General features: G+C 38.9%; 1 protein-coding gene across 14 annotated transcripts in view; it reads right to left on the reverse strand.

Moving 5' to 3' along the window:
• The window catches only part of ptprt (protein tyrosine phosphatase receptor type T), a 316,254-nt gene that overhangs the window by 234,365 nt on the left and 57,368 nt on the right, over positions 1-24,521 (reverse strand). For all 14 annotated transcript variants that reach the window (XM_017304835.1, XM_017304834.1, XM_008408309.2 and 11 more), the window contains exons 3-5: positions 4,276-4,436; positions 3,313-3,423; positions 118-199 (exon numbers count right to left, since the gene is read on the reverse strand). In XM_017304835.1, coding sequence (XP_017160324.1) covers positions 118-199; positions 3,313-3,423; positions 4,276-4,436 — 354 coding nt within the window. The remainder of the gene's footprint in view (positions 1-117; positions 200-3,312; positions 3,424-4,275; positions 4,437-24,521) is intronic.

Below are 24,521 nucleotides of genomic sequence, written 5' to 3' on the forward strand. Positions count from 1 at the left end.
GTGTGTGTGTGTGTGTGTGTGTGTGTGTGTGTGCGTGTGTGTGCAGGACAGCAATAAAACAGATGATGCTCAGCAGGGCTACAGTTTGCAGGGTCAAACCGAGTCTCTCTCACTTACGGCAAGGATGAGCGAGAACTCGTATGTCATCGATGGCGATGAAACCAGGGTGGCCTTGGACCGAAACCGCCTCGAATATTACCTGAGAGTCAAAACACAGAAGAGAGAGAGGAAGGAGAAAAAAAATAAATTAAAGAGATCCAGATATAAAAACTTTTTTTCCCTTCACAGGCTGCTGCGTCTCGACATCGCTGTGAAGAAGCTCATATGGGAAGCCCAGGGGAATTTTCCACCAAAAGTCAGCAACTATTCCTCTTTTCACTTCATCACTTCTGTCTCTATCCGTATGCCAGCCACATATGCTGTCACTTCTCCGCTTTTCTCCCTTCTTATTTTCTCCTCATCCATCTTCCATCACTCATTGCCCCCCTGTTTTTCCCTCATCTGTTTTTTTCCCTTTCTGAAGCTGTCGCTTTGTGTTGTTCTTCATTTCTTTACCCCACACATGCACTTAAAAAAGACCTGAACACAGACTGAGGGTGACATGAAGTCAGCCGGGTGGCTGGGAGGCCATGAACTCCACCAACATAAACATGAATATACTGTCAAACCGCGTCCAAACGGAGCCAGGATACTCTGAAGAGTGAGATCGCTTTTTCTCAAACACATTTGTATCAAAAACACAAATATTTCTTCTTAAAGTAAAACATGAGAATGCTGCTTGGTAAGTTTATTGGCCAATCATGATTCCATCTTAAATTTAAGCACTGTAAAAACGCAAAACCGTGCCAGGTAAAAATCTGACTTTAATCATCTGAAATTTAAAAAATGTGAATTCTGAGGAAAAAAGTTATCCATCCATCCATCCATCCATTTTCTTTCACCCTTGTCCCTCAGTGGGGTCAGGAGGGGTGCTGGTGCCCATCTTCAGCTAACGTTCCGGGCGAGAGGCGGGGTCACCCTGGACAGGTCGCCAGTCTGTCGCAGGGCAACACAGAGACACACAACCATCCACACACACTCACACCTAGGGGCAATTTAGACAGACCAATTAACTTGACAGTCATGTTTTTGGACTGTGGGAGGAAACCGGAGTACCTGGAGAAAACCCACCATGCACAGGGAGAACATGGAGACTCCATGCAGAAAGACCGGGGCCGGGAATCGAACCCAGAACCTTCTTGCTGCAAGGCAGCAGCTCTACCAACTGCACCACTGTGCAGCCCGAAAAAAAAAAAAAAAAGTTATGATTAAAGTAAAAAAGTATATATACCTTTCTGATTTAGTTTCTAGTGCAAATATCTTAGCAGACCTAAAATAAGACAAAATAACTTTTCAGTAACTTTTCAGTAAGTTATACCAGCTTGTTTAGAGTCAATAATTCCCCTTAATATTGATTTAAAAAGGTCCAATCAGATTGGTTACATTTGTTCAATGTTATAAGTGAAAAAATCTGGAGAACTAATACTTTTAAAATCAATATTAATGAATTATCATCTTAGAAGAAGCTCCTATACTTGTCTAAAAGTTTCTAGTAAGTTGCTTTTTACTGTTGATTCAACTTGAAACTAAATCATTCGTGGTTTATTTTAGTTTTCTACTCATCTTAAATAATTTCACCTTTTTGTATAAGTGAAAAGTAATTATACCACCATAGGTTTTGCATAAAACCACTTTGTTGCACTTGGTGCTCTGAACTTTTAGCTGATAGTCGGTGTAGAAAAGGGAAGTGTCATCTCTCCCTGGGAGGTCACAGATAATTAGGGAGGAAAGGATAAAGAAGCCTTTAATTCTCTTTAGCTCCTATAAAGTCTTATATCTATGGTGCTTTTATCCACTCAGGTCATTACCTAAAGCAAAAGGTACTGTAGTGTTACTTCACGGCAGCACAGAGCTGTATTATATACTGCTGCACCTTTAATAGACCAATAAACAAGGAAACACAGCAAGACTGGAGGTCGTTAAACGAACAGTTCAGTTACAGAACTCACCGCAATACGTGACTCTAAACGGTAAGCAGTGACTCTTTATAGTAGCTAAAATATAAGTTTCCACCTCTGCATTTTATCTCTGTACCAGAGAAACAGTCAGGCTGTCTAAAATAATTCACATCTTTATTAAAACTTTAAAATGAACTCCATCTCTGGGTGTTATGGAGTCGTATCGCAGTCCGACAGCATCTGCATCCCGTACTAATATTGATATTGGTCCCAATATTCAGAAAACTTCTAGGTCTGGTTTCCTGACAACGTTCCTGATCCATTGGGTCAGATCTATTCAGTCTAATTCTATGTTTTGTGCTCTGAGCAACATCATGCTTTACTATTTATATTATATTTACAATTCCTAATTTTACTTTCTGAACCAAAGAAAGAAGGTTTGTTGCAGTTTGAAGTTTGACCAAGACAGTCGACCTTCTGTTTTAATTTTAGTATTTAAATTTCTTTGGCTGTTTTAGTCCTAACTGCACTGAATCAACACATGAAAGTTGTTTTACATGTTTGACCAAGTTGTGAAGCTATTGGTGTATTTAATGTGATGTTCTGGTGCAGAATTATAAAATAAAAGTGCAATTCAGTACAATTATGTCTGTGGTTAAAAGAAATGAATGCTTTTAAACAATTCAGCTGTTTTTCAGTATCAGATCAGAATCAGCCGATTCTAAACATCAGAAGTGAAATAAGTGGATCGGTGCGTCCGTATTTTATCTGAGCATTACTATAAACAGAGAGCGTGTGTGTGTCTGCGTGTGCGTGCGATATATGCGTGCGTGTGTGTGTGTGTGTCTGCGTGTGCGTGCGATATATGCGTGCGTGTGTGTGTGTGTCTGCGTGTGCGTGCGATATATGCGTGTGTGTGCATGTGCGTGCAATATATGCATTTGTGTGTGCGCGTATGTGTGTCTGTGTGTGTCTGCGTGTGCGTGCGATATATGCATGTGTGTGTGTGCGTATGTGTGTCTGTGTGTGCCTGCGTGTGCGTGCGATATATGCGTGAGTGTGTGTGTGTGCATGTGCGTGCAATATATGCATGTGTGTGTGTGCGTATGTGTGTCTGTGTGTGTCTGCGTGTGCGTGCGATATATGTGCGTGTGTATATGTGTGTGTGTGTGTGTGTGTGTGTGTGTGTCTGCGTGCGTGTGTGTGTGTGTGTCTGCATGTGTGTGTGTGTGTGTGTGTGTGTCTGCATGTGCGTGCGATATATGTGTGCGTGTGTGTGTGTGTGCATGTGCGTGTAGATGTGCATGTGGGGTACCTGATAGGAGTTGGGCCAGAATGTGGAAATGGCGAGTTCAGCCTTGACCCAGCCTTCGGTGACGGTATCCGAGGCGTTCCACACCGGGTTACCTTGAGCGCCTCCGTTCACCTGCAGGCGGCGAGCAGCAGGGAAGGACGACAGAAAGGTAAATGATGAAAAGAGCTGATTCAGGGAGCCTGCAATCCAAAGCAGCAAACCTCAAAAGATAGATTTTCCTTAGATGTGGTGCTGCAGAGGCTTTTTTAACCCCTTCGGTCCTGAGTTTTTATAGCGAACTAAAACATCTCACCTATTTGGATGTTTCTCAAACTTTTCCAGGTTGAGGATCACTTAACCCATTTAATGACACTAATGAAAACACTAGTCTCTCTACTCACTCACCCTTTTCTTGTAATGATAAGGGTGGAGCTGTTTTTATAAACGTGAATGGCCACAACAAAACCACGAACACGTCTTATTTACAGATTATTAACGTTTGGATTCTAAATCAAAAGCAAAGTTGTTCTTCACCATCAAGTGTTGTGTGCATTAGGGCTATTTGTAATCTAGAAGCACAATGAAAGAAATGCTGAGTTGCTTTGGCCGAAACAAAAATCCTCTTCTGCAGCCTAAGCACGCAAAGTCGTAAAAAAGAACAGTTCTCATTATTGAGACTCACTGGCAGTCGTTCAAAAAAATCGAATCGCTGGTGAGCAACATATCAAAACTTATCGCATGTATAGCTCAACTTCCTCCGATCCTAAAAGTAATCCTGGCATTGTATTTCCACTAATATATTTAATCTTTCTTTTGAGTGACTTGTTTTAAACCATGTATTCATTATTATTTTTAAACAATCCTTCAGTAAGCTAGCTGCACACGTCACACCCTGAGCTGACGTCAAATAAACGGCCGTTTCCAGGCAGTAGCTTGTGCACCAGTCCTTCTCGGCTTCACACATCTTCATTTGCTGCTACACACCTTGATGTAGACGTTTAAAGTTCCTGGGCTTGCCCCGTCGCGACTGGACAGAGAGTACAGGAAGTCGATGCAGTGGGTGTCGTTCTCCTTCAGGGTGGGCATGTACAGGTGAGCCTTCTGTCCTGACGCACGGCCCGATGCGTTCACGACCATAAAGGAGCCTGCACACATGGAAAAGAACAAAAAACACACATGAAGTTAATCTGACATCGGTTTTCAACTAAATCATGTCACTTTTTGAAAGACATTTTGGATTGAAGCAGCATGCTGCAATCAGGCTGCTGCACCCATGTAATTAATTAATTTATGCTGTTAAAGGGTGAGAAAGCTCCATTAAGTTACATGGAAAACAAACAAGGCGCATTTTCATTTAAAAACAGGAATTGTAGCTTTTTCCAAACAGTTTTTACTTCTGTTTTCTCTGTCTGCTTTAGAAAAAATAATTTTTACATGTTTCAGTTACCATAGCGTCCAGGTCTTGGGACCAGTTCAATTTATTTCATACCACAGGTGAGACTTGAATAAAAAATCTAGTCAAGTTAACTGTAAATGTCTGTAATTACGTAATCTACGACAGACTGGCGACCTGTCCAGGGTGTACCTCGCCTCTCGCCCAAAACGTTAGCTGAAGATAGGCACCAGCAACCCTCCCGACCCCATTAAGGGACAAGGGTGCAAGAAAATGGATGGATGGATGTCTGTAATTAATCAAACAACAACTGGCCAAACCTCAATAGTCATATTTGGGGATTCCGAAGTGAATCGTCTGTTTGTCACTAGCCTTTAGGTTTCTAGTTTTTAGTGAATTATCAGCATGAAAAATTAAATCTAAAATGTTAAAATGTCCTGCTTTTCTCCTCCTCTAAGGCCAAACGAAGGGATGTCGTAACGTTTTTGTGTTTCTCCTGCATTAATTTTTCCCTTGGCTCCCTGCAGGTATCGCCCTTTGGGTCGAGAGCATCGCGTTAAATGAACTTTTTAAATAAACTTGACTTGAATATGGAGTCCTATTTTATAATCATGCTTCCTCACATGCACAGGATACTTTATGCTTCACAGAGAGAGAATCATTGATTCCTTCAGGACATTAAGTGCATCCTCCGTGGATAAATAATGTCCCACAAACTATTAATTACGAAGTACTGTGAGCTGGAAAATGGCTGGTAAGTTTCGTACAGCATAAACCAAATGCTTGATGCAGCAAAAAAAGCCAAACTCTTAAAGCTCTTTAAATCACCAAAATGGTATATCAATGTCCTAATGCATCCACACCCTGAGGGTTGCAAAACCAGGCGTAAACCACACTTTCTTTGTCAGCTTATGGTTTAAGTGTGTTTTAGTCGGTGCTTTACGGCCGAGGATGGAGCTTTTATGGGTCGACCAGCTCCATTTGGCTAACTGCCATCAGCTTCACTAAGAATTAGAAGCGACTGGAAGAGTCTCTGGGAAGGGAGAAGGGAAACGTTGCATACTAAATAAAGCAGGTGTGACTGTGCAGATTAATCGTAACTAATGCTTATTTTTTTGTCCTCTGATGGTTTCTGAAGGGTGTTTCACAGAATAATAATAATAATAGAGACAGAACTTACAAATAAAGCATAACTGATACTTCATTCTAGGTTTTTTAGGTTTGAAAATATGTCCTGTAGTAAAAATTACATTAAATGGCTCCCCAAATTGCATCTATGCAATGCAAAAATGGGATTTTATGATTATGCTACTTTTTCATGGCAAACACCTTAACAGTTTGGCTGAGAAATAAATAATTCACCTATGTTTAAGCTGCACTGTAATAACCCTTTTTCATTTTAGCCAAATCATTTTCCACATCCTGTGGTTCGAATAAAACATTTTCTAAAATATCTGTGGCATTTTACACGCTAAGAAAACTTTACATTTCTGGAAGAATCGCAAATATTATAATGAACGCATAACTTGGCAAATTAAGGTGGATGGGGCAACATAAAAATAGGACAGTGGTACTATGGACGTGAAAAACACAAACGGAGAATGTGAGAATGAATCTCATGGATATAAATTATCACAAAGGCCCAGATTTTACACAACAGAGTAACACAAGATGCTTTTATTCACTCACACTCCAACAAGCACGACCAGAAACAGAACAAACTCGCAACTGCCGTTTCTCACATTGTTTTGCTGCTACGGAGGTTAGAGAGACAAAAAATCTGTTAACATGAGAAAAACCCGTGAATCCGTCTACCGCATCACACACACACACACACACACACACACACACACGCACACACACACGTCCAGATCAGAATAAATGGGTCAACTCAGAGCAACAAACGTTCCAGCACACACTGCCACTCGAGACCAACTGTTTTCACAAAAACTGTGGAGAGTCTGAGATCTCACTTTTACTTTTCCAAAGATGTCGACAACAAAGTGAAGCACAATCCTCTGCTGCATATTTCAGCTGTGGAAATCATTTTAAATGGGACCCGTTACTCAAAATTCACAGTTTGGTTGTTTTTGGTGCTTCTATTTGGGTTTCTACTGTTTCTAAAAACAGACCAAGTACTTAAAAAAACAAAAAAAACACCCAGTTTTGTTGAGAACAAGTTGATGTATTTTGGTGTCTGGAAAATCAGCTGTTTCAAAAACCTTCTGAAAGTAAAGTAACAAATCAGCAGGGACTGCACATTACCTAGCAACCCCAGCAGAGTTCCGCCCGTTACCTAGCAACCTTAGTGAAGCCCAGCCCCGTTACCTAGCAACCCCAGCAGAGTTCCGGCACGAATAGTGAGAAGCAATTGCAACTGTACATTAAATTTACCCAAATACATTTTGAGCAGTGTGTATAATTAATTAAAAATCAATAGATTGGAGAAAATGTACACAACAAAAACCAAACTCTGCATTCATTACGATAATGTATGATTAAGCAATTATCATCAAAGTAACATCATAAAGAGAATATTGATTCACAAAATTTAAGCTGATTATAAGTGGATGCCAAAGTCTGACTCAACTGAAACAAATAGTTACTTTTGAAATGGGGCATTTTCTTTTTTCCATGTCAATAACTGCATGTTCAGGCAGAAAAGACTCCTAAATACAAAAGGATAATTATATGTTGTATCAGCACAATACCAGACATAGCAGGAACACACTTTAAGGCTCTTTGTTACAAGCAATCTGTTGCAAAAACACAAGTAAGAGACAGAAAGCAAGATTTTAGCTCCTACAAGGTGATTCCCTGAGAAAATCAATCCCAATTTAGTTCTATTTCACAAAAAAAGTCACAATTTTATGGAGCTAATCTTCTGAGGACTGATACGGCTTTCAAAACAGTTTGGCTTTTTTCCACAATAGTCCTTTAGAAAGTAAACTTCTACAGCCATGTATTAGTGTTGATATTATTCAGTTAACAGTAATGCACACTTAAGTGTTTCTGCACTGGATTTATGTCTTTAGCTTGTGACAATATGTGAAGGAGGCGGATGCAGCCTTTTAATAGAGCTGAAAAGCTATTATATACAGCGTAGGAGGCCAGCTTAAAGGAAAACATGGATATGCACACCTGAACAAAGGAAACGATGCTCCTGGGGAATATATGCTCCATACCTCGGCATCATCTTCCCACTTGGGATCTTATAGGATGTGGTATTTTTAAACAGCAGCAAGTTAAGGTCTGTGATCAAGAAAAAATATGGATTTCTCTTTTCCGTTTCCTACCTGAAAGTTTTCAGCTGGGGTTAAGAAGTATGCACCAATCCACTTTTCCACTTCCGATACCGATATCTGAGTTTTAGTATCGGCCGATACCAATCCAATAAAGAAGATTGACTGAGAATGTTTATTTTTTTCTAATCATTACAAATTAATTTGATAACTCTGCAGCAGTACAGCACATTTAAATACACCAATATCTTCACAAACTTGGTCAAGCATGTAAAAACAGCTTTAGTTTGTTCAGTCAGTGCAGTTAGGAGAAAAACAAACAATGTAAAATAAATAAAGAAACTGCGTCAAAAACAATAGGTTGACTAAAACAAAAAGCAAACCTTTCACACGGGTCAGAAAGTGCAATCATAAATGATAAATATCAGGTAAAATGAGTCAGAAAACATTTTTTTCTCCAACATCTCAAGAAACGAATCAAACTTGTGAGAATCTTGAAGTCTACAAGTCATTGTTTTGATTGTTTGAGAATAAAACTGATTAAATTTTCCAATGCGACTTTAAAAACAAAACTAAGAAAGTCTTTCCTAGTGCCTGAAAACAAACTTAAATTGGATGAGCCAGAGAAGGAGGCTCAGCGTGAGCGAAACCAGAATCTTCAGCTGCTGGACGGACATGACTTCTTTCTATCTGGATGAAAAACGACGCCATTGCTGGGTAAAATGGCTCATCTTCCTCATCATCGCCATCGCATAATTCATGCCGAGGGGAATCGGCGAACCCCAACACAAATATCTCTGTGGCCTTCGGTCCATTTAGTACACCCGATTCCCCCCTGAGGTGCCTCACACCCCCATATGTTCTGCGTCCTGAATGGGTAATGGCCCTGCAGGATCATCATCATCATCAGCAGGAACAGACAGGAAGCTGGGCTGAATATATCAAAACAGCAAAGACTCAAATTCAGCATCAGTAACTAGTTTGGTTTGTTCATATTTGAGGTCAAACAGGTTAAATTATTCTTCTATCACTGCTAAAGTCTTCAGATCTGTTATCGTTTGGTCTCATTCCTGCACAAATATTAACAACACTAGTAAATCTGTGTGAAATGTGCACAATACTGCTGAAATCCACAAACATTTGAGACTTCAACACACTTATAGCTGCTCATTTTAATAGTTCAAACCCCAAGGATTATGCATTAAACAAGTGGGACCAACAGTCACCGTCTTCCTGAGCTACGTTATCAGGGAACAGCCAATCAGGGGAAATATTAGACATACTCTACAAAAACATAGAGAATAGATGGTGACTACTGTTAAATCAAAGTATGTTGACACTTATTAAAGTAAAAGTGTAAAGAAAAAGTCAAAAACTTACATCTTTTAGGAGTCTAAAGCTAAGCCGCTCATCGTGCTCTGCTGTGCAGGCCTCCAGGGTAATAAAGCACAGACAGGAAGACTAAACCAAACCAACACGAAAACAAAATCTATTCAAAAAGCTCACCTGAACAAAAAAAACTCAGAAATAATTAAGAAAGAAAGAGAAAAACCAAATTAAAAGCCTGACACACAATGATGCATTTAAACTGTGTTGCATTTGTATTCTGGACAGCCATTTAGTTTCTCTCTCTGCTCTTACATTAATGTTAATCTTCATAGCTCATCTCTTACGACGCTGTTCTCCGGCCCCCACCTCCGTCTCTTAACCTTGCAGTAATCTGATAAGTCGGTAATTGAAATGCCTTTAATGGGGCAATGGAGTAAACCATGAATGCAAACAACTCATTCATCTGTCTGAGGTTGAGTACGTTCTTCTATCCTCCCGTCCTCTTTCCCCTTCATCCCGACGTGCCCTTCTTTTAAAATCCATTTATAATCCATCATTCTTACTCTCCTTTGTCCTCCCTTTAAAATTCCCTCCTTCAGGTTGTCCATCTCTCTCTCTCCGCCGCCAGCGGCTTGTAAACACACCTCACCATTAGAGCGAAATTTACTCCCAATAAGAGCCAAAAGAAAAAAGCTTTTAAAGCATCAAAACCTAATTCATTTACTCATATTACAGCAAATGGAGCAGGCGGTGCGTCTGCGTGAGGGCGTGTGAGGCTGGGGAATTTCGTCACTCTTCACAAACCTCCAAATGGCTTTTTATAATGCTTTTACATCGGTTTATGTTGCGGTCGGCTGGCTCTCTTCATTTGCGCTAAACACAGAAGCTAAATGTTGACACTTCACCAATAACTGATGGCGAAGGAGGCAAAGAGAGGAAAAACGTTAAACACTGACAATCAGGACGACAAACATTGAATTTAAAGAGTCATGAAACTGTGCAGAAGTTTTCATAGTCCAGGTAATATGAAATGTGTTTTATTTTCCAAACTCTGTTTCTTCCATGGGGCTGCACAGTGGCGCAGTTGGTAGAGCTGTTGCCTTGCAGCAAGAAGGTTCTGGGTTCGATTCCCGGCCTGGGGTCTTTCTGCATGGAGTCTCCATGTTCTCCCTGTGCATGGTGGGTTTTCTCCGGGTACTCCGGTTTCCTCCCACAGTCCAAAAACATGACTGTCAGGTTAATTGGCCTCTCCAAATTGCCCCTAGGTGTGAGTGTGTGTGTGCATGGTTGTGTGTCTCTGTGTTGCCCTGCGACAGACTGGCGACCTGTCCAGGTGACACCACCCCTCACCAAGAACGTTAGCTGGAGAGGCAGCAGCACCTCCAGACCCCACTGAGGGACAAGGGTGTGAGAAAATGGATGGATGGATGTGTCTTCCATTTTAATTTTCCGCGTCTCTATTTCCCTATATTTAGTCAGGAGGTCAATACTTCCTTTTATTCTGTATCACGAATGAAAAAGTTGTTTCCACAAAACATCAGTTTTACAAGGTGATTCTCCCTATTTCTTTAAAAAAAACTCTAAAACTAAGAATATGACTTTTAATTAAAAAAAACAAATCTTCATTTAAAAATTCTTTGAAGCTGAACTCAACAACTATAAGACATAAAAGCTTGTCCATTTTTAATAATGATCAAGTGCCATTTACGTTGCAGAAACAGAACCTTGTGCTAAGCTTTAAGTTATTTATCTGTGTTTCATAGAGTTTTCCGCCAGGACCGACTCTTTTATTCTGTTAAAAGGCCCTAAAGATTCTTCTCAGTCTTGACTTTTATTTGCCGGAAATGTTTCAACCATGTTCTTTAACTCAAAACTTTTGCAAATCTTTGTCTAAACAGCATAAAGTAACAAAGCCAGTATCTCCATGACAAACATTGTTACAGAACATTTGTGTTTCCAGACTGAGGCATGAAAGCAGAGATGCAATCTCCCTTTAATAGATCAATTAATTCCCCTGATTTCCTGTTAAAACACGACACCGACTGAAGATTTTCACTGACTACTCTGAACATAAACGGCTCCCTGGGGTCTTCGCTCAATGCTCAACTCTTTCTCTCTTAAATCTCTCTTTGATTTTCCTTATCAGATGTTTCACGTCTGTCGTCTTTTGGATAAAAACACCGTCTGAGCTCTCAGAAACAGCTCTGTGGTTTTTCTTGCAGCTTCTAAGGCTTTGCTATAAACTTGTGATTTAACATTTTTTTCATTCAGTGTTTGAGAGGGAATCTGATCGCGACAGTTCGACAGCATGTGGCCTGGAAACGTCTGTCAGAAGCATCTATGGACATTTTCCTACACATGTGACAACTGCTCTGATCATCCACCGCACTTCTTTGTGTCTTTCAGAAGTGTCTAATCATGATTGGGAGTTTAATAATGTGAATTTATTTTTTTGTTGCTGATCATTGCAGCACTGCAAAAGCACAAAATCTTACCAGATTACGTACAAGTAACTTTTCAGCAAGATGTAGGAGCTTGTTTGAGTTCAGTAATTCATGAATATTAATAAAATTATAACAACCGATCGTCTAAATTGTTAGCGTTAGCTTCTGCTAATTTTCCATGTGTTTAACAGTTTCTGAGTAACTTTATTTTGGTAAATTTACAACATGACAAAAARGGAAACAAAATAATTTGCTATTTTACAAACCAATAATTTATGAAAAAGTTTAACAGGTTGAAGTTGAGGCATGTACTTAGTTACACTTCTGYGTTRGCGTTCTCTATCCTTTTACGTTTTCTGCCATTTAGCGTTAGCTATCGCTAATTTTTTTCATGTGTTTATTGCTTTAACTTTTAGTGAAACTAGCTTTTTGTTCAGCTGTGCCCACCGCTGGCATTAAAAACAACTGATTTTAGTGCAAACATATGTTCTTCATTACAACTGTTTAGGACATTTTGGAAAATGTCCATCAGTGAAGGAAAATATTATGGATTTTAATCAATAAAAGTATAAAGGCTATGATTTGACACCACACACAATAATCTAATTATCAGTTTTTGTGTAAAAATGTATTCTATGGGTTGAAGTATGTATGATTTAACACCAGAAATATTCACCTCTGATAAGTTTCAGAAGTGAAAAAAATGAAAATGAAACTAGTACCTTTAAATCTATATTCACTTAGAACAAGATAGCATATCTTTAAGTTAGTTTTGTCTTACTTCAAATTAAGATAGCAGACCAAAAACACTTGGTAAGATTTTGTGTTTTTGCAGTGATTGTATTCCTAAAGTTTTCCTCTTACAGAGAAAAGTGGACAAACCATTTGACAGTTGAGAGTTTGCAAATTTCACATTTCATAAAAGTAAAATGCTGATCTGAGACCTAATGTAAGCGATTCTGATTGATCTGAGCAACATTATGCAGCATAAATTCATTTCTCTTGCCATTTGACTTCAGTTCAGGAGGCTTTCACAATTCAAGGGTGGAGGGGCGGCGGCGTCGGAATCGGAAATTGCTGCGTTAACCACCACACGAGTCATCAATAAGCTTTTTAGTGGTAAATAAGAAATAAATGACCTCACACACACAAACGCATGCCCAGAGGCCAATGAGAATCCGCTGTAATCCCCCTCTAATAAGCCGAGAAAGACGGGGACATTGGCATTATTGATCAGACCTTCAGGGACAACTTTTATATTTCTTTGCAGATAGACTGATCAATAGTCGGGATGCAAGTTACAAACACGAAGCACAGACAGCCGGAGACACAAGAAGGGAATCTTTGGTCAGATTTGACCCGTGGGAACTCTAAATCCCAAAAGTCCCTGCTGTCCCTGGATCACGGCTCGGTTGACCTATAGGAGATCGAAATCCCAGCGTGCGACCAGCGACACTGGAGACAATGAATAGGAAGTGGTGCTTTGTTGAGTTCTGCCCTTTGGTGTCCATCAATTGCCCCGTGTTTGGCCCTGAGAAGCATACATTAAAACCCCGTGTCCAAGCCAGAAGGCAGAGGAAGACAACAGCCAGAAACAAAGAAATGAAAACTCTTCATCCTCACGTTGGACAACGGAGAACAAAACAAGACGATAAGGGACAGAATAGTTTAACATCAGAAAAATCTACCAGGGCGCAGATGTTCCCAGAGTATTACTTTTTGATAAAAATAAATACATAATAATAATAATCATCATCATTATCATCACTAGCCACTGGAAATTCAAGATGGCTGCCATTTTCCAAGAACATTTATTTAAACTTATCAGAGGTGAATATTTCTGGTGTTAAATCATACATACTTCAACCCATAGAATACATTTTTACACAAAAACTGATAATTAGATTATTGTGTGTGGTGTCAAATCATAGCCTTTATACTTTTATTGATTAAAATCCATAATATTTTCCTTCACTGATGGACATTTTCCAAAATGTCCTAAACAGTTGTAATGAAGAACATATGTTTGCACTAAAATCAGTTGTTTTTAATGCCAGCGGTGGGCACAGCTGAACAAAAAGCTAGTTTCACTAAAAGTTAAAGCAATAAACACATGAAAAAAATTAGCGATAGCTAACGCTAAATGGCAGAAAACGTAAAAGGATAGAGAACGCYAACRCAGAAGTGTAACTAAGTACATGCCTCAACTTCAACCTGTTAAACTTTTTCATAAATTATTGGTTTGTAAAATAGCAAATTATTTTGTTTCCYTTTTTGTCATGTTGTAAATTTACCAAAATAAAGTTACTCAGAAACTGTTAAACACATGGAAAATTAGCAGAAGCTAACGCTAACAATTTAGACGATCGGTGTCAGATTTGCAAGCAGCAAAGTCTTCAGTTTTACTTTTGGCGTCTGATTTTCATAGATGTGGTTACATGAAAGCTGGATGACCAAAGTTGAAAGCACAGATAGTGACATAAAGTTCATCCAATCCATAAAAACCGGTGTTAAGTTATGGCCATAATGGATTAAAAAGGCCCAGAAATGGTGGCCATTTTGAAAAATATCATCCTAAAATTAAAGTTGCTAAAGGAAAATATGAGGTGTGAACATTTTTACAGTGATTTGCTGCACTAGTAGATGTAATAGACAAAGCAAAACTCTACAGGTAAAGTGGGAGTGATTTTGACCAAACTTGTTGTCCAAATGTTTTACAGTTCTTCAGATCGCATCACATCTCTAAGTTCGGTTTGACGCGTTTTCTGTTCCGCTCCTGAGCCGCCCAAAGTCCGTACAGAACCAAAACTTACGCTTTTTAGTGCATCAACAAATGAGGGAGCTCGACAAACACACACACCTTCAAAGCAGAGCTATTTAGTCTCCATATTTCACTGGGTTTACAGTCGCTCTCCACCATTTCCCGATCTCCTCCCGGCAGGACTGAACCTGCGGGTAATTGGCTTTTTAATGACTTCTGCATTTCCACACATTTCCCATTTTGGTTATTTGCCTCCTCAAGGCTCATTTGAGGAGCCGTGCTGCGAGTTGGTGTGGGCAGGTAAGAAAGCAGACAACACAAAGGAACGCCATCCACATTCTCCCTTGAATATTGAATTACAAACACAAAAATTAAGCAGAAAATGTAAACTTAACTCGAATAGAAAACGTTAAAATAGGATTCTGAAATTGATTTTAGCTCTGGGAAACAATACCAGGCACTGGGTTTTTTTAAAAGTATCTCCTCTTATGAAGACTTTGACTGCATGCAAACGTTAAAAGAGGAAGCAGGAAGGCAATGCATTACTTTCGCTGACATGGTAATTTAAAACCACTTTTCTTCACTTTCTTCTTCTACTACTGTTCAATTTGAATCATTTGCTGTTATTTCAACTGTTGACTTTATCTTTTCTCTGGCTGTGATTCGTTCCAGGAGGATTTCATGATAAACTAAAAGTTCTTATCAGACATTATTATTCCAGCTGTATTCTCCTAATATTACAACTTTATTTTGGTTTGTAAAATAGTAAATTTTACTATTTTTTGATATCAGTGCATTTTTTATTTGCTCTGTTATCCAACAAATTATACATTGTTAGACAGTGTGCACTGTTTAGTCAAGTTTTGTATGTTTTCCAGTAATTACTGTTTGGCTTTGTAAATTATCAGAGCAGTTCCTCTGTGTCAATGAACTTTAATAGTTTAGATTTTACAAATGTTGTGTCTACATATCCCAGTTTATGTATTACTGCAGTGTAGTTTTGTAATAATTTCCCCAGATTTCTAAACAATAACTTAAATAGAGTAAGACTGTTGAACAGTAAAGTACAAGTAATTCATAGATCAATAACATTGTGTTTAACCTATTTTATATATAAATGCTGCATTTTATGAGTCTCAATGATGAAAAAAACTATTTCTTTTCATTGCAGACAAAAACATGATCCAACAATAAAATAGTCCCATACCTCACTTCGCCAGCTGAGCTCTATTAAAGGAAGTTTCAGCCTCTGCAATCACCGCGATAAAAATTATAATCATTGCTCCAAAGTGGTTTTCTTTTAGCGAACCCCGCATCAGACACGGGAACCTATTTTCCCACAAGAGCTGATTCCGTCTTTATTCGCCTAAGGGAGAAAATCAGTCAGGGAATATTATGGCTATTTTTATGACCCCCGCATGAGGTGGTGCCACACACACACACACGCACACACACACACACGTACTGAGTCAGACACTGAGTGATACGGAGCCCACAGCTGGGTGTGGGATATGTAATCCAACCACTAACTGCAAATGAAGAAAGAAACACATCAGTGGCTGAGATTAGATGGAGCTGGCAGAGATGGAAAATGAAACAGAGGCTGTCAGTGATGTCTTTGTGCTCACATTTTCTCCCTCTCCTTGTGCTTATCAGCCTCTTTTCTTCCACGCTGGCTGTCATTTTTGAGACGTTATTGCCTTTCTTTCAGTGTTTGTCACATTCGCTCCCTCCTTCACACACACTCACGTATAAAAACAGAGTTATCACTAGCCTACAGGGAGCCATTACTTCTGTGATCCAAGGCTTTTATGTGGTGGCTTGGCCTTAAAAATGGGCATTTATTGCTCCCCCTGATAAATCATGTAAGTGTGTCTCTATTTTTCAATCTGCTGCTTGCTTGACTCTCTTTTGAAATACTAGGAATGAATAAAAGTCTCCACATGTATCATTTATATGTGTTGGACTGGTTTGTGTTTTGGCTTTAAGGAAGACTGAAGAAAATAATGAGGACGACAAATGATAATTATTTTAGAGAAATTTTTCCGCAATGTTGTCACCTTACTAAAATAATCTAAGTTATTTTGTGCCAAAATTGATTTTTGCAAAACAGAATCCCCACCTCTTCTTTGCAAAAACTATTTTGAGGCAAAAAAAAAAGAAAAACCAGGCAAAAAATGGCGTAGGCCATTATTTTAGGAAGGTGATGATATTAGAAGCAGCTTACATGTAACTTTTCAGCTTGTTTTAAGTCAATAATGGACAATATTGATGGAAAAGTTCTAGTTCTACCGGCAGAGGTTTGTCATTTATAACGACGTTTTCTCATCTTATTAGAAAAATAATCTGCCAGTAAACTTTTACATCAATATTAACAAAATATTTACTTAAAAAAGCTCCTATATCTTGCTGAAAAGTTAAATGTTGTTTTGTTTTACTATATCGGCACAAGAAATTAGATTAAAAAATATACGTGGCAAGATTAATTTTTTTCCTCCCACTGTCGGGATGTGCATGCTCAGATCACGACTGGCTGCTTTAAATGTTAGATAATAAACCCAGACGGAGTCGCAGAATTTATTAATTAAATGAAATCCACAATAAAACACAGAATGTCATGGAATTAGCAGAAATCAGAGAGAAACGAAGGATTTTCGGTGTAGTGTTTTGGCCACCGCAGCTTCCGTACCTGCTAACATTTGGCTACACGGGACTTGGCTCTGCTCTGCACATGGACAGAATGAGCCGGACCGTCATGGTGAAAAAACTCTCCGAAACACCGACGTGTTCCTCTAAAGACAAGTAAACAACTCTGAGCTTATCGCCAGGTTCAGGTTTTATGAAACGGGAATAAACTTTTCTGTTTGTTTTGTCAGGACACGGCTGACTGGAGGAGCAAGAGTTCGACACGACTGAGGAACAGAGAGATGCTGGAGGGGTTTTTCACACAGAAACTTAATAATGAGTAAATATGGTTAAAATAGCAAAAATATAATTCAGAAAATAAAACAAAAATCAATCTTGTTTCAGCGATTATTTCAGTCAGTTCTTGGTAAAGAAGGACAGCCATGCTATTCTCCTCACTGTACAGGAAGTGACAAAAAACACATAGAAAACACATGTTGCCAGCATGTCAATGCCACTGCAGCAATCTACGATAATCCCTCCTGATAATCTCACTTCCTGTAATATTTTCACCATCGACTCTGTGAACAAAGCTTTTGAAATCCCTCCCAGATCCCTTCATGTTTTCTGACTGAACGTCATATTTTATTTTTTCATTATCTTGACTAAAGTGTTCATGCAAGAACCGCCACCGTCTTTTTCCCCCAAAGTTTCCCACATCTCAGTCCCTCTGCTGCCCTTCATCGTGTTTCTCTTATCTGGATCCATTTGTTCATCTGTCATCTTCAGCTCTATCTGTTCTGCTTGGAGATTTTAAAAACAGGATTTTACCTGTCTGGTAATTCATCCATCTTCACCTTCAGTGTGAGAATGCAGCTGTGTACTGGCTTCATTTTAAAAACAGACTGATTCTTCTCTGTTCCAATAGCTGAATTTCAATCCCTTTCACTAAAATCTGACTCCAAACATATTTATTTCTTGTCATAAAAGAGAATTTTACCCACTTGTTGCAATTACTTTTGGAAACTTGATATTATACTGTCATGTTAAACTGCAAGAACAAAGTTTTTGCATTAACCCATTTTTTCCCTAAAGCAAATCTTACTTCTCATGTAAGAAAACAAAACATCCCAAAAAAAAAAGGGTGGGCCTTCAAGTTTTATATCCACAATGATTTTATATTTTCTACAGAAATCTGACCATTGTGGTAATTTGAATAAAACTGAAATTATTTAGTTTATTACTGAGCAGCTAAAATAAAAAAGCACAAAGAGTTTGTTTTAAAAGTTTTATTTTTAAAATGTAGTATTTTTGGGGCAAAACGTTTGGGCACCACTGTTACAAGAGAAAAGTAGAACTAGAACTTTCAGATCCATTTTAAGGAATTATTTATCGAAACCCTCCCCTTGCTGAACAGCTACTTGTGATTTAGTTTTGTCTTATTTCCAGTTTACTAAGACATTTTTACTAGAAACTAAAACAAAAACATTTGTGATTTTGCAGTGAAGTTTAAATAGTTTAGTTGTGTTTTAAACCACTTGCTGATGTGTAGCACCTCCCTATTAATTTACTGCAAATTGAATGAGCAAAATGTTTGTTTTTGTTGTTTTTTGGACAGGGCACCAAAACTGGCTCCAGCCCAGAGGCCCTCATCTTTCTACGTCCGGCCCTGACTGAAACACTGACATGTTTTCCAATGGGTCCAATTCAACTGGTGTCCTTAACTATCATAAGTTAAGGACTTTTTTGAAACAAAATGACTTCCTTAAAATTAAAACTTGGAAAACTGAGAATCTTCGGACAATAAAACATTTTTTAAATATTTATGTTTCAACCTTACAAAGTTAAGCATAGTGATTAATCACAGGTCCAGTGTGATTAAACTGATGTTTTTTAATCAGGACCAGTAAAAACCTTTCTCATAAAAACTTTCTTCCTGAGTGTCTCAGAATAAATGTAGGTATTTGCAAAGCGTCCTCCCTGTCACCCTGTCAATTTGCTATTGTCCCTTTTGCGCCATTTTTCATTTCTTCCACCCTGCCTGGACACTTTCTGCCCGCCCACAAATCACAAATGCAATCAAGTTGCTTCTGACAAGAGCTCTCAAATCACCATCAGCGCCTAAAAAAAGGGAAAGAAACGGACGGGATATTTAACCTCTGCAACCATCAGTAGCCACTTGACAAACACACACACGCACAATTTATGCTATACAGCGGTGACACACTGTAATTCAGGGGCCTATTACTGTTGGCAGGTTTGAACAAGGCATGGCGGTGTGTACGTGCGAGTGTGTGGCCTCAGTTTGTGCGACAACTGAGCGGAGAGGCACTCTCTGATTAGTGCTGATTTGTTTTCAGCTTCTCGGTGGGAAAAAATAAGAGGGAGCACTGACAAGCAGGCACACTAACTCCCATGAAAATATACAGCAAAAGTGTAGAAACTGTTCAAACATTCCTCTCTGTCTGACTGTCAAATCTTTAAAAAACCAGAAACATATTGACAGAAGCTAAGACGCAAATTTAGGCCAAAGACGCCCCAGGAGGAATGAACGTCTGAGAATGAAGGTGCAGAGACAGAAAGGAGAAAAATGAAAGAAAAGACAGGAAACATTGTTTGGGTCCTGGTTTGACAGCCGGTGAAAACGTCAACACTGCAAATGACGGCACACATATTCACACACGCCTCTCGTAGAGCACTGCAAAAACACAAAACTTACCAAATATCTGTCCAGTAGCTAGTGCTAATGTCTTAGTGTACTTAAAATAAGACTAAACTAGCTTACAAGTAGCTTTTCAGCAAGATATGGGAGAGTTAAGTCAATAATTCCCTTAATATTGATTTTAAAAGGTACTAGTTCCACTGGCAGATTATTTGACTGATGCCAACATTATTTCCATATGAGTGAAATAATTATCTGCCAGTGGAACCAGAAGTTTTTATTAATATCCAAGACAAACTAGTATATTTTGCTGAAAAGTTACTTTTGAAGTTTAGTTTGTTTTTTCTTAACTCAAATGTACTAAGATAGTTTCACTGGAAACTAAACAGTTACTTGGTAAGATTTAGTGCTTTTGCAGAGTGACTGCAGTCTAAATGTGACTTCCTTTCTTTAGGCCTGTTGCAATAGGCTATAAATCAATTAATCACAACATTAAATAAGACCAGCTCAATAATTTACATTTGCATGATTTATTGTTTTTCTCTTTTCTATCCTTCTACCAAAATCTGGATGGTAAAAGTCTTCAGTCTGATGTTTTGGTTTTGGCCCTTTTTATAAAAGGATCATTTTGTTTACAGACTTCATAATTGATTTTAATTTTTGTTTCTGTAGTTTCGTTTATTTATAAAATGTCTTCAATGTTCTTCAGAAATTAAAGTTTATTGATCTTTGAGAACATGTTCTTGCATTATTATGCCATTACCATTGAAAACGGTCTCAGACCAACAATATTATAATTTATCATGATAATAATAAGGTCAAGACAGACCTGCTTTATAGTGACCTAAAGGCTGCATTCATGCAGAAAACACGTCAACATATAGAAGAGCTGCTTCATAAATCCTAATCAGGCAACAGACAATGCAGAGATTTAACTTCTATTTAAAACTTTTCCTCTTCATATTGAACCTGCATGCCAGTTTTTGGCCTCATACACCCACACGGTTTCTTTTTCAGCCTGATTAGACTTCGTCTTTGCACTGCGTGGGCGTGAAGACGCAGTTTGACTGACATTTGTCTCTCAGTGCAGCTGTCAGGACGACGTTCATCTCTTTCACTGGTCTGAGGGCTTCAGGTGACGTGAAACAGCAGAGCAGCAGGGTAACGAGCTGGAATCACAGACTACACCTGGAGGCCAGCTGTACGTTTTACAAGAGGCTTACTTACAACCTGTGCATGTGTTATTTGGACCGGTTTCAAATTACTCCAGTAAGTTTAAAGCTTGCAATTTGAAACTGCAGTGTGATTGAAAATTAACCAATGGTTGTTTTTTTGACTCATCTCTCAAAAATGGCTCATGAATCCTACAGGTGATCAATTATTATTCCCTGCACATGTTGATCTATACAAAACATGTTTATTTAATTGTTTTTATTCTTAGAGTTTGGCTTTAGTTACCCAGAATCCCCTGCACTGTCATCTGTTTCCTGTTTTTGGATCAGTTTGGTCACATTTGCATTCAAATCAACAAAACTCAGAGCTAAACTGCAGAAACACAAAATCTTTAGCAAAAATTTTTAGTGCAAAAATTGTAGTGCACTTGAATTAAAACTAAGATAAGTTTTTCAGCTAGATACATCAGCTTGGCTTCAGTCAATAATTCTTGAATATAGATACATAAAGGAATAGTTCCACTGGCTAGATTTTTTACTTGTCTCGTTACAAGTGGGGGGAAAAAAAATCTACCAGTAAACTAGCATGCTTTTAGATCAATATTTATTAGATATCTTGCAGAAAAGGTACTTGAAAGTTAGCTTAGTCTTATTTCAAGTGTGCCAAGACATTTGCACTAGAAATTAGACCATAAATACTTGGCACAACTTTGTGTTTTTGCAGTGTAGGTTTGCAGGCGACCAGGGTTTGATTTTTTTGGTCTGCATCAGAGTTCACTCCAAATGATCTGAACTTTCAACACAAACGGACTGGAGTTTGATTAAAGCGGACCAAACGGAGGTGGTGTGAATTCACCCTGAACTGGGGCAAAAATGTAATTTCGCCTTTCATGATTTTGTACCTCGTCTCTGTGTTGCCCTGTGACAGACTGGCGACCTGTCCAGGGTGACCCCGCCTCTCGCCCGGTACGCTAGCTGGAGATGAACCAGCAACCCTCCCGACCCCACTGAGGGACAAGGATGTAAGAAAATGGATGGATGGATGATTTTTTACCTCTGTAATTTAAAAAGCTACGTTCCTGATGTTTTCAGGCAAAAAATCGATGCACAAGTTATGAATTACTAATTCACAGCCACTATGGAGATTGTGTTCTTGATCCTCTCCATGTCTGTCATCTTCATTCATACCGACTTAGAAGAAGCACACAGAAAAGTGGAAGAAATTACTAAGCAAAATAATACTTGCAATTGTAATGTTTGTATGTTTTCTGATCATTTGTAAGGAAAACTGAACAATAAATGCAATTATTGGGTAACCTGAGAATGAGGTTCAGCTGAGCGTACTGAAAACTATACCATACAAGTTCAATAGCAAAGAAGCAAAGACACAGATGTGATGAGACCATTCTAGGAGACGAGCACAGAAAATGATGAAGAAAATAAGAGCACATCTATTTCTCTTTTTTTGATAACTACTCATCCGTGGGAGAATAAAGTCGCTCTGCTCCCACCTGAGCCCTTCCATTTCCCATCTCTTTGCTTTTGTATCCATAACAAGTGAAGTATTTCACATCAGGATCAAACTACATCCAGATGAGAACCTCAGAAAACCTCAGCCTATGAAACTTAAGAGTAAGAGATTCATATATGGATGCAAACTCGTGCTAAATAAACTGATTTTCAGTAAAACACTTTAAAAAATAAACCATGAGATCAGCTGTTAAGAAGCACTAAGTTCTTCTTTAACATGTATATCTCCATATGAACACTCAGTGCGTCAATGTGTGAAATGTTTGTTACCGAGTGGGTGGCAGCCATCTTGTGTTTCAGCTAAAGAGGAAGCCCGCCTCAAACCCAGCTCTTTAACAGGAAGTGAGGCGATAAGAGAAGAAAGTTAAAGTAATTCAAAATGTAAAATGTGTATTTGCATAAATAAGATGGTTGGTTGATATTTTATTGTTGATTAAGGTATTGATGTTTATATTATCAATGTGAAAGTCTTTGTTTTGTTTTTCGGCTCTGGAAGGTGATTGGCCGAAATGCTTGAGAAGGCGGGGTCTGAATCACATGGGGGTGGACTGCTGCTTTTTTGTTTCTGTTCATTTTTAAAATATTATTATTTATTTATTCATTTATTTTTAATCTGTGTAGTATAGATTTAGCATCCCAAATTACACTCCATTCCAGTAGATGGCGGTAATGCACATTACCGCCATCTACTGGCAGTAGAAAGAAGAAGAAGGGCAGCCATTTTGAAAGCTGCTGTGATGCCTGAAAACCAATAAACCAGTTTTGTTTGCTTTTCAGCCAAACCTGAGTGATGACTTCTCCTTTCCACACATCTCAGTGTAATTCCTAATTAATCTGCAAAATAAACTTTAAAAAGATTCTTGTAAAGCAGGACACTGAGTAACTGCCTGTACTGTGGAAAATAATTTTGTCACAGTTGACATCACAATGTGCACATCCATCCATCCATCCATTTTCTTACACTCTTGTCCCTCAGTGGAGTCCGAGGGGGTGCTGGTGCCTCTCCAGCAAGGGTTCCGGTTGAGAGGCGGGGTCACCCTGGACAGGTCACCAGTCTGTCGCAGAGCAACACAGAGACACACAGGACAAACAACCATGCACACACACACACACTCACACCTAGGGGCAATTTGGAGAGGCCAATTAACCTGACAGTCATGTTTTTGGACTGTGGGAGGAAACCGGAGTACCCGGAGAAAACCCACCATGCACAGGGAGAACATGCAAACTCCATGCAGAAAGACCGGGGCCGGGAATCGAACCCAGAACCTTCTTGCTGCAAGGCAACAGCTCTACCAACTGCACAGCCCACAATGTGCACAGTTAGATGACCCAAAAGACCAAAACCACAGAACCTGATATAAAACACGTTAAACTCTAAAAATTTAATTGGTCGTTCTTCCTATGTTGTTGCTTCTCCTGTTTCAAAAATAACTGCAGCTGAAAATGTTGCATCCTAACATCAGAACAAAGTCCAAACATCTCGGAGCGTGGCGTATATTTTTCAGTTCTGTGAAGCAAGAGCTGTGAGATGCAAAGAGAACTAAAGTCACCAACAAGACAGCAGCTGAATTATAAATCAGCCGAGTTCTTTCCAGCTGTTCAACTAACGGTTCTGGTTCTCCAGTTATTCAGACTTCATTGTTTTGCATCACTGTTTGCCGCCTCTGAGCACTTACTGACAAGATAAATCAATAATAGATGAAAGCTGTGTCTTCTGTGAGCTTTTTCTCCCCGTCTGGCAGCTAGAGGTAAAAATATCACATAATAGAGCGATACATGATATTGATCTCTCAAACGCTGCATGAAACTTTGACGACCACTTGTAACACATTGTGTGCTCTCAACCGTCTCTCCCTGAAACAGCCTTTTCAAATCAACACTGAGTCTCAGAGTGGTTGTTAAGGAAAAATGCAGACTTTGCGTCAATGTCTCAGTTTGTCTCCAATTTTTCTGTATGGTTAACAACTCTGTGCCCTTGTCACTCTTGTGTGTATTTTTTCTTTCGTTGAAGGCATTTCTTTATTTCGTATTCACTGGCTCTTGAAAATCACAAATTTTTGTCCTCCATT

This window comes from Poecilia reticulata, linkage group LG5 (genome assembly GCF_000633615.1).
Source record: "Poecilia reticulata strain Guanapo linkage group LG5, Guppy_female_1.0+MT, whole genome shotgun sequence".
Classification (NCBI taxonomy): Eukaryota; Metazoa; Chordata; class Actinopteri; order Cyprinodontiformes; family Poeciliidae; genus Poecilia; species Poecilia reticulata.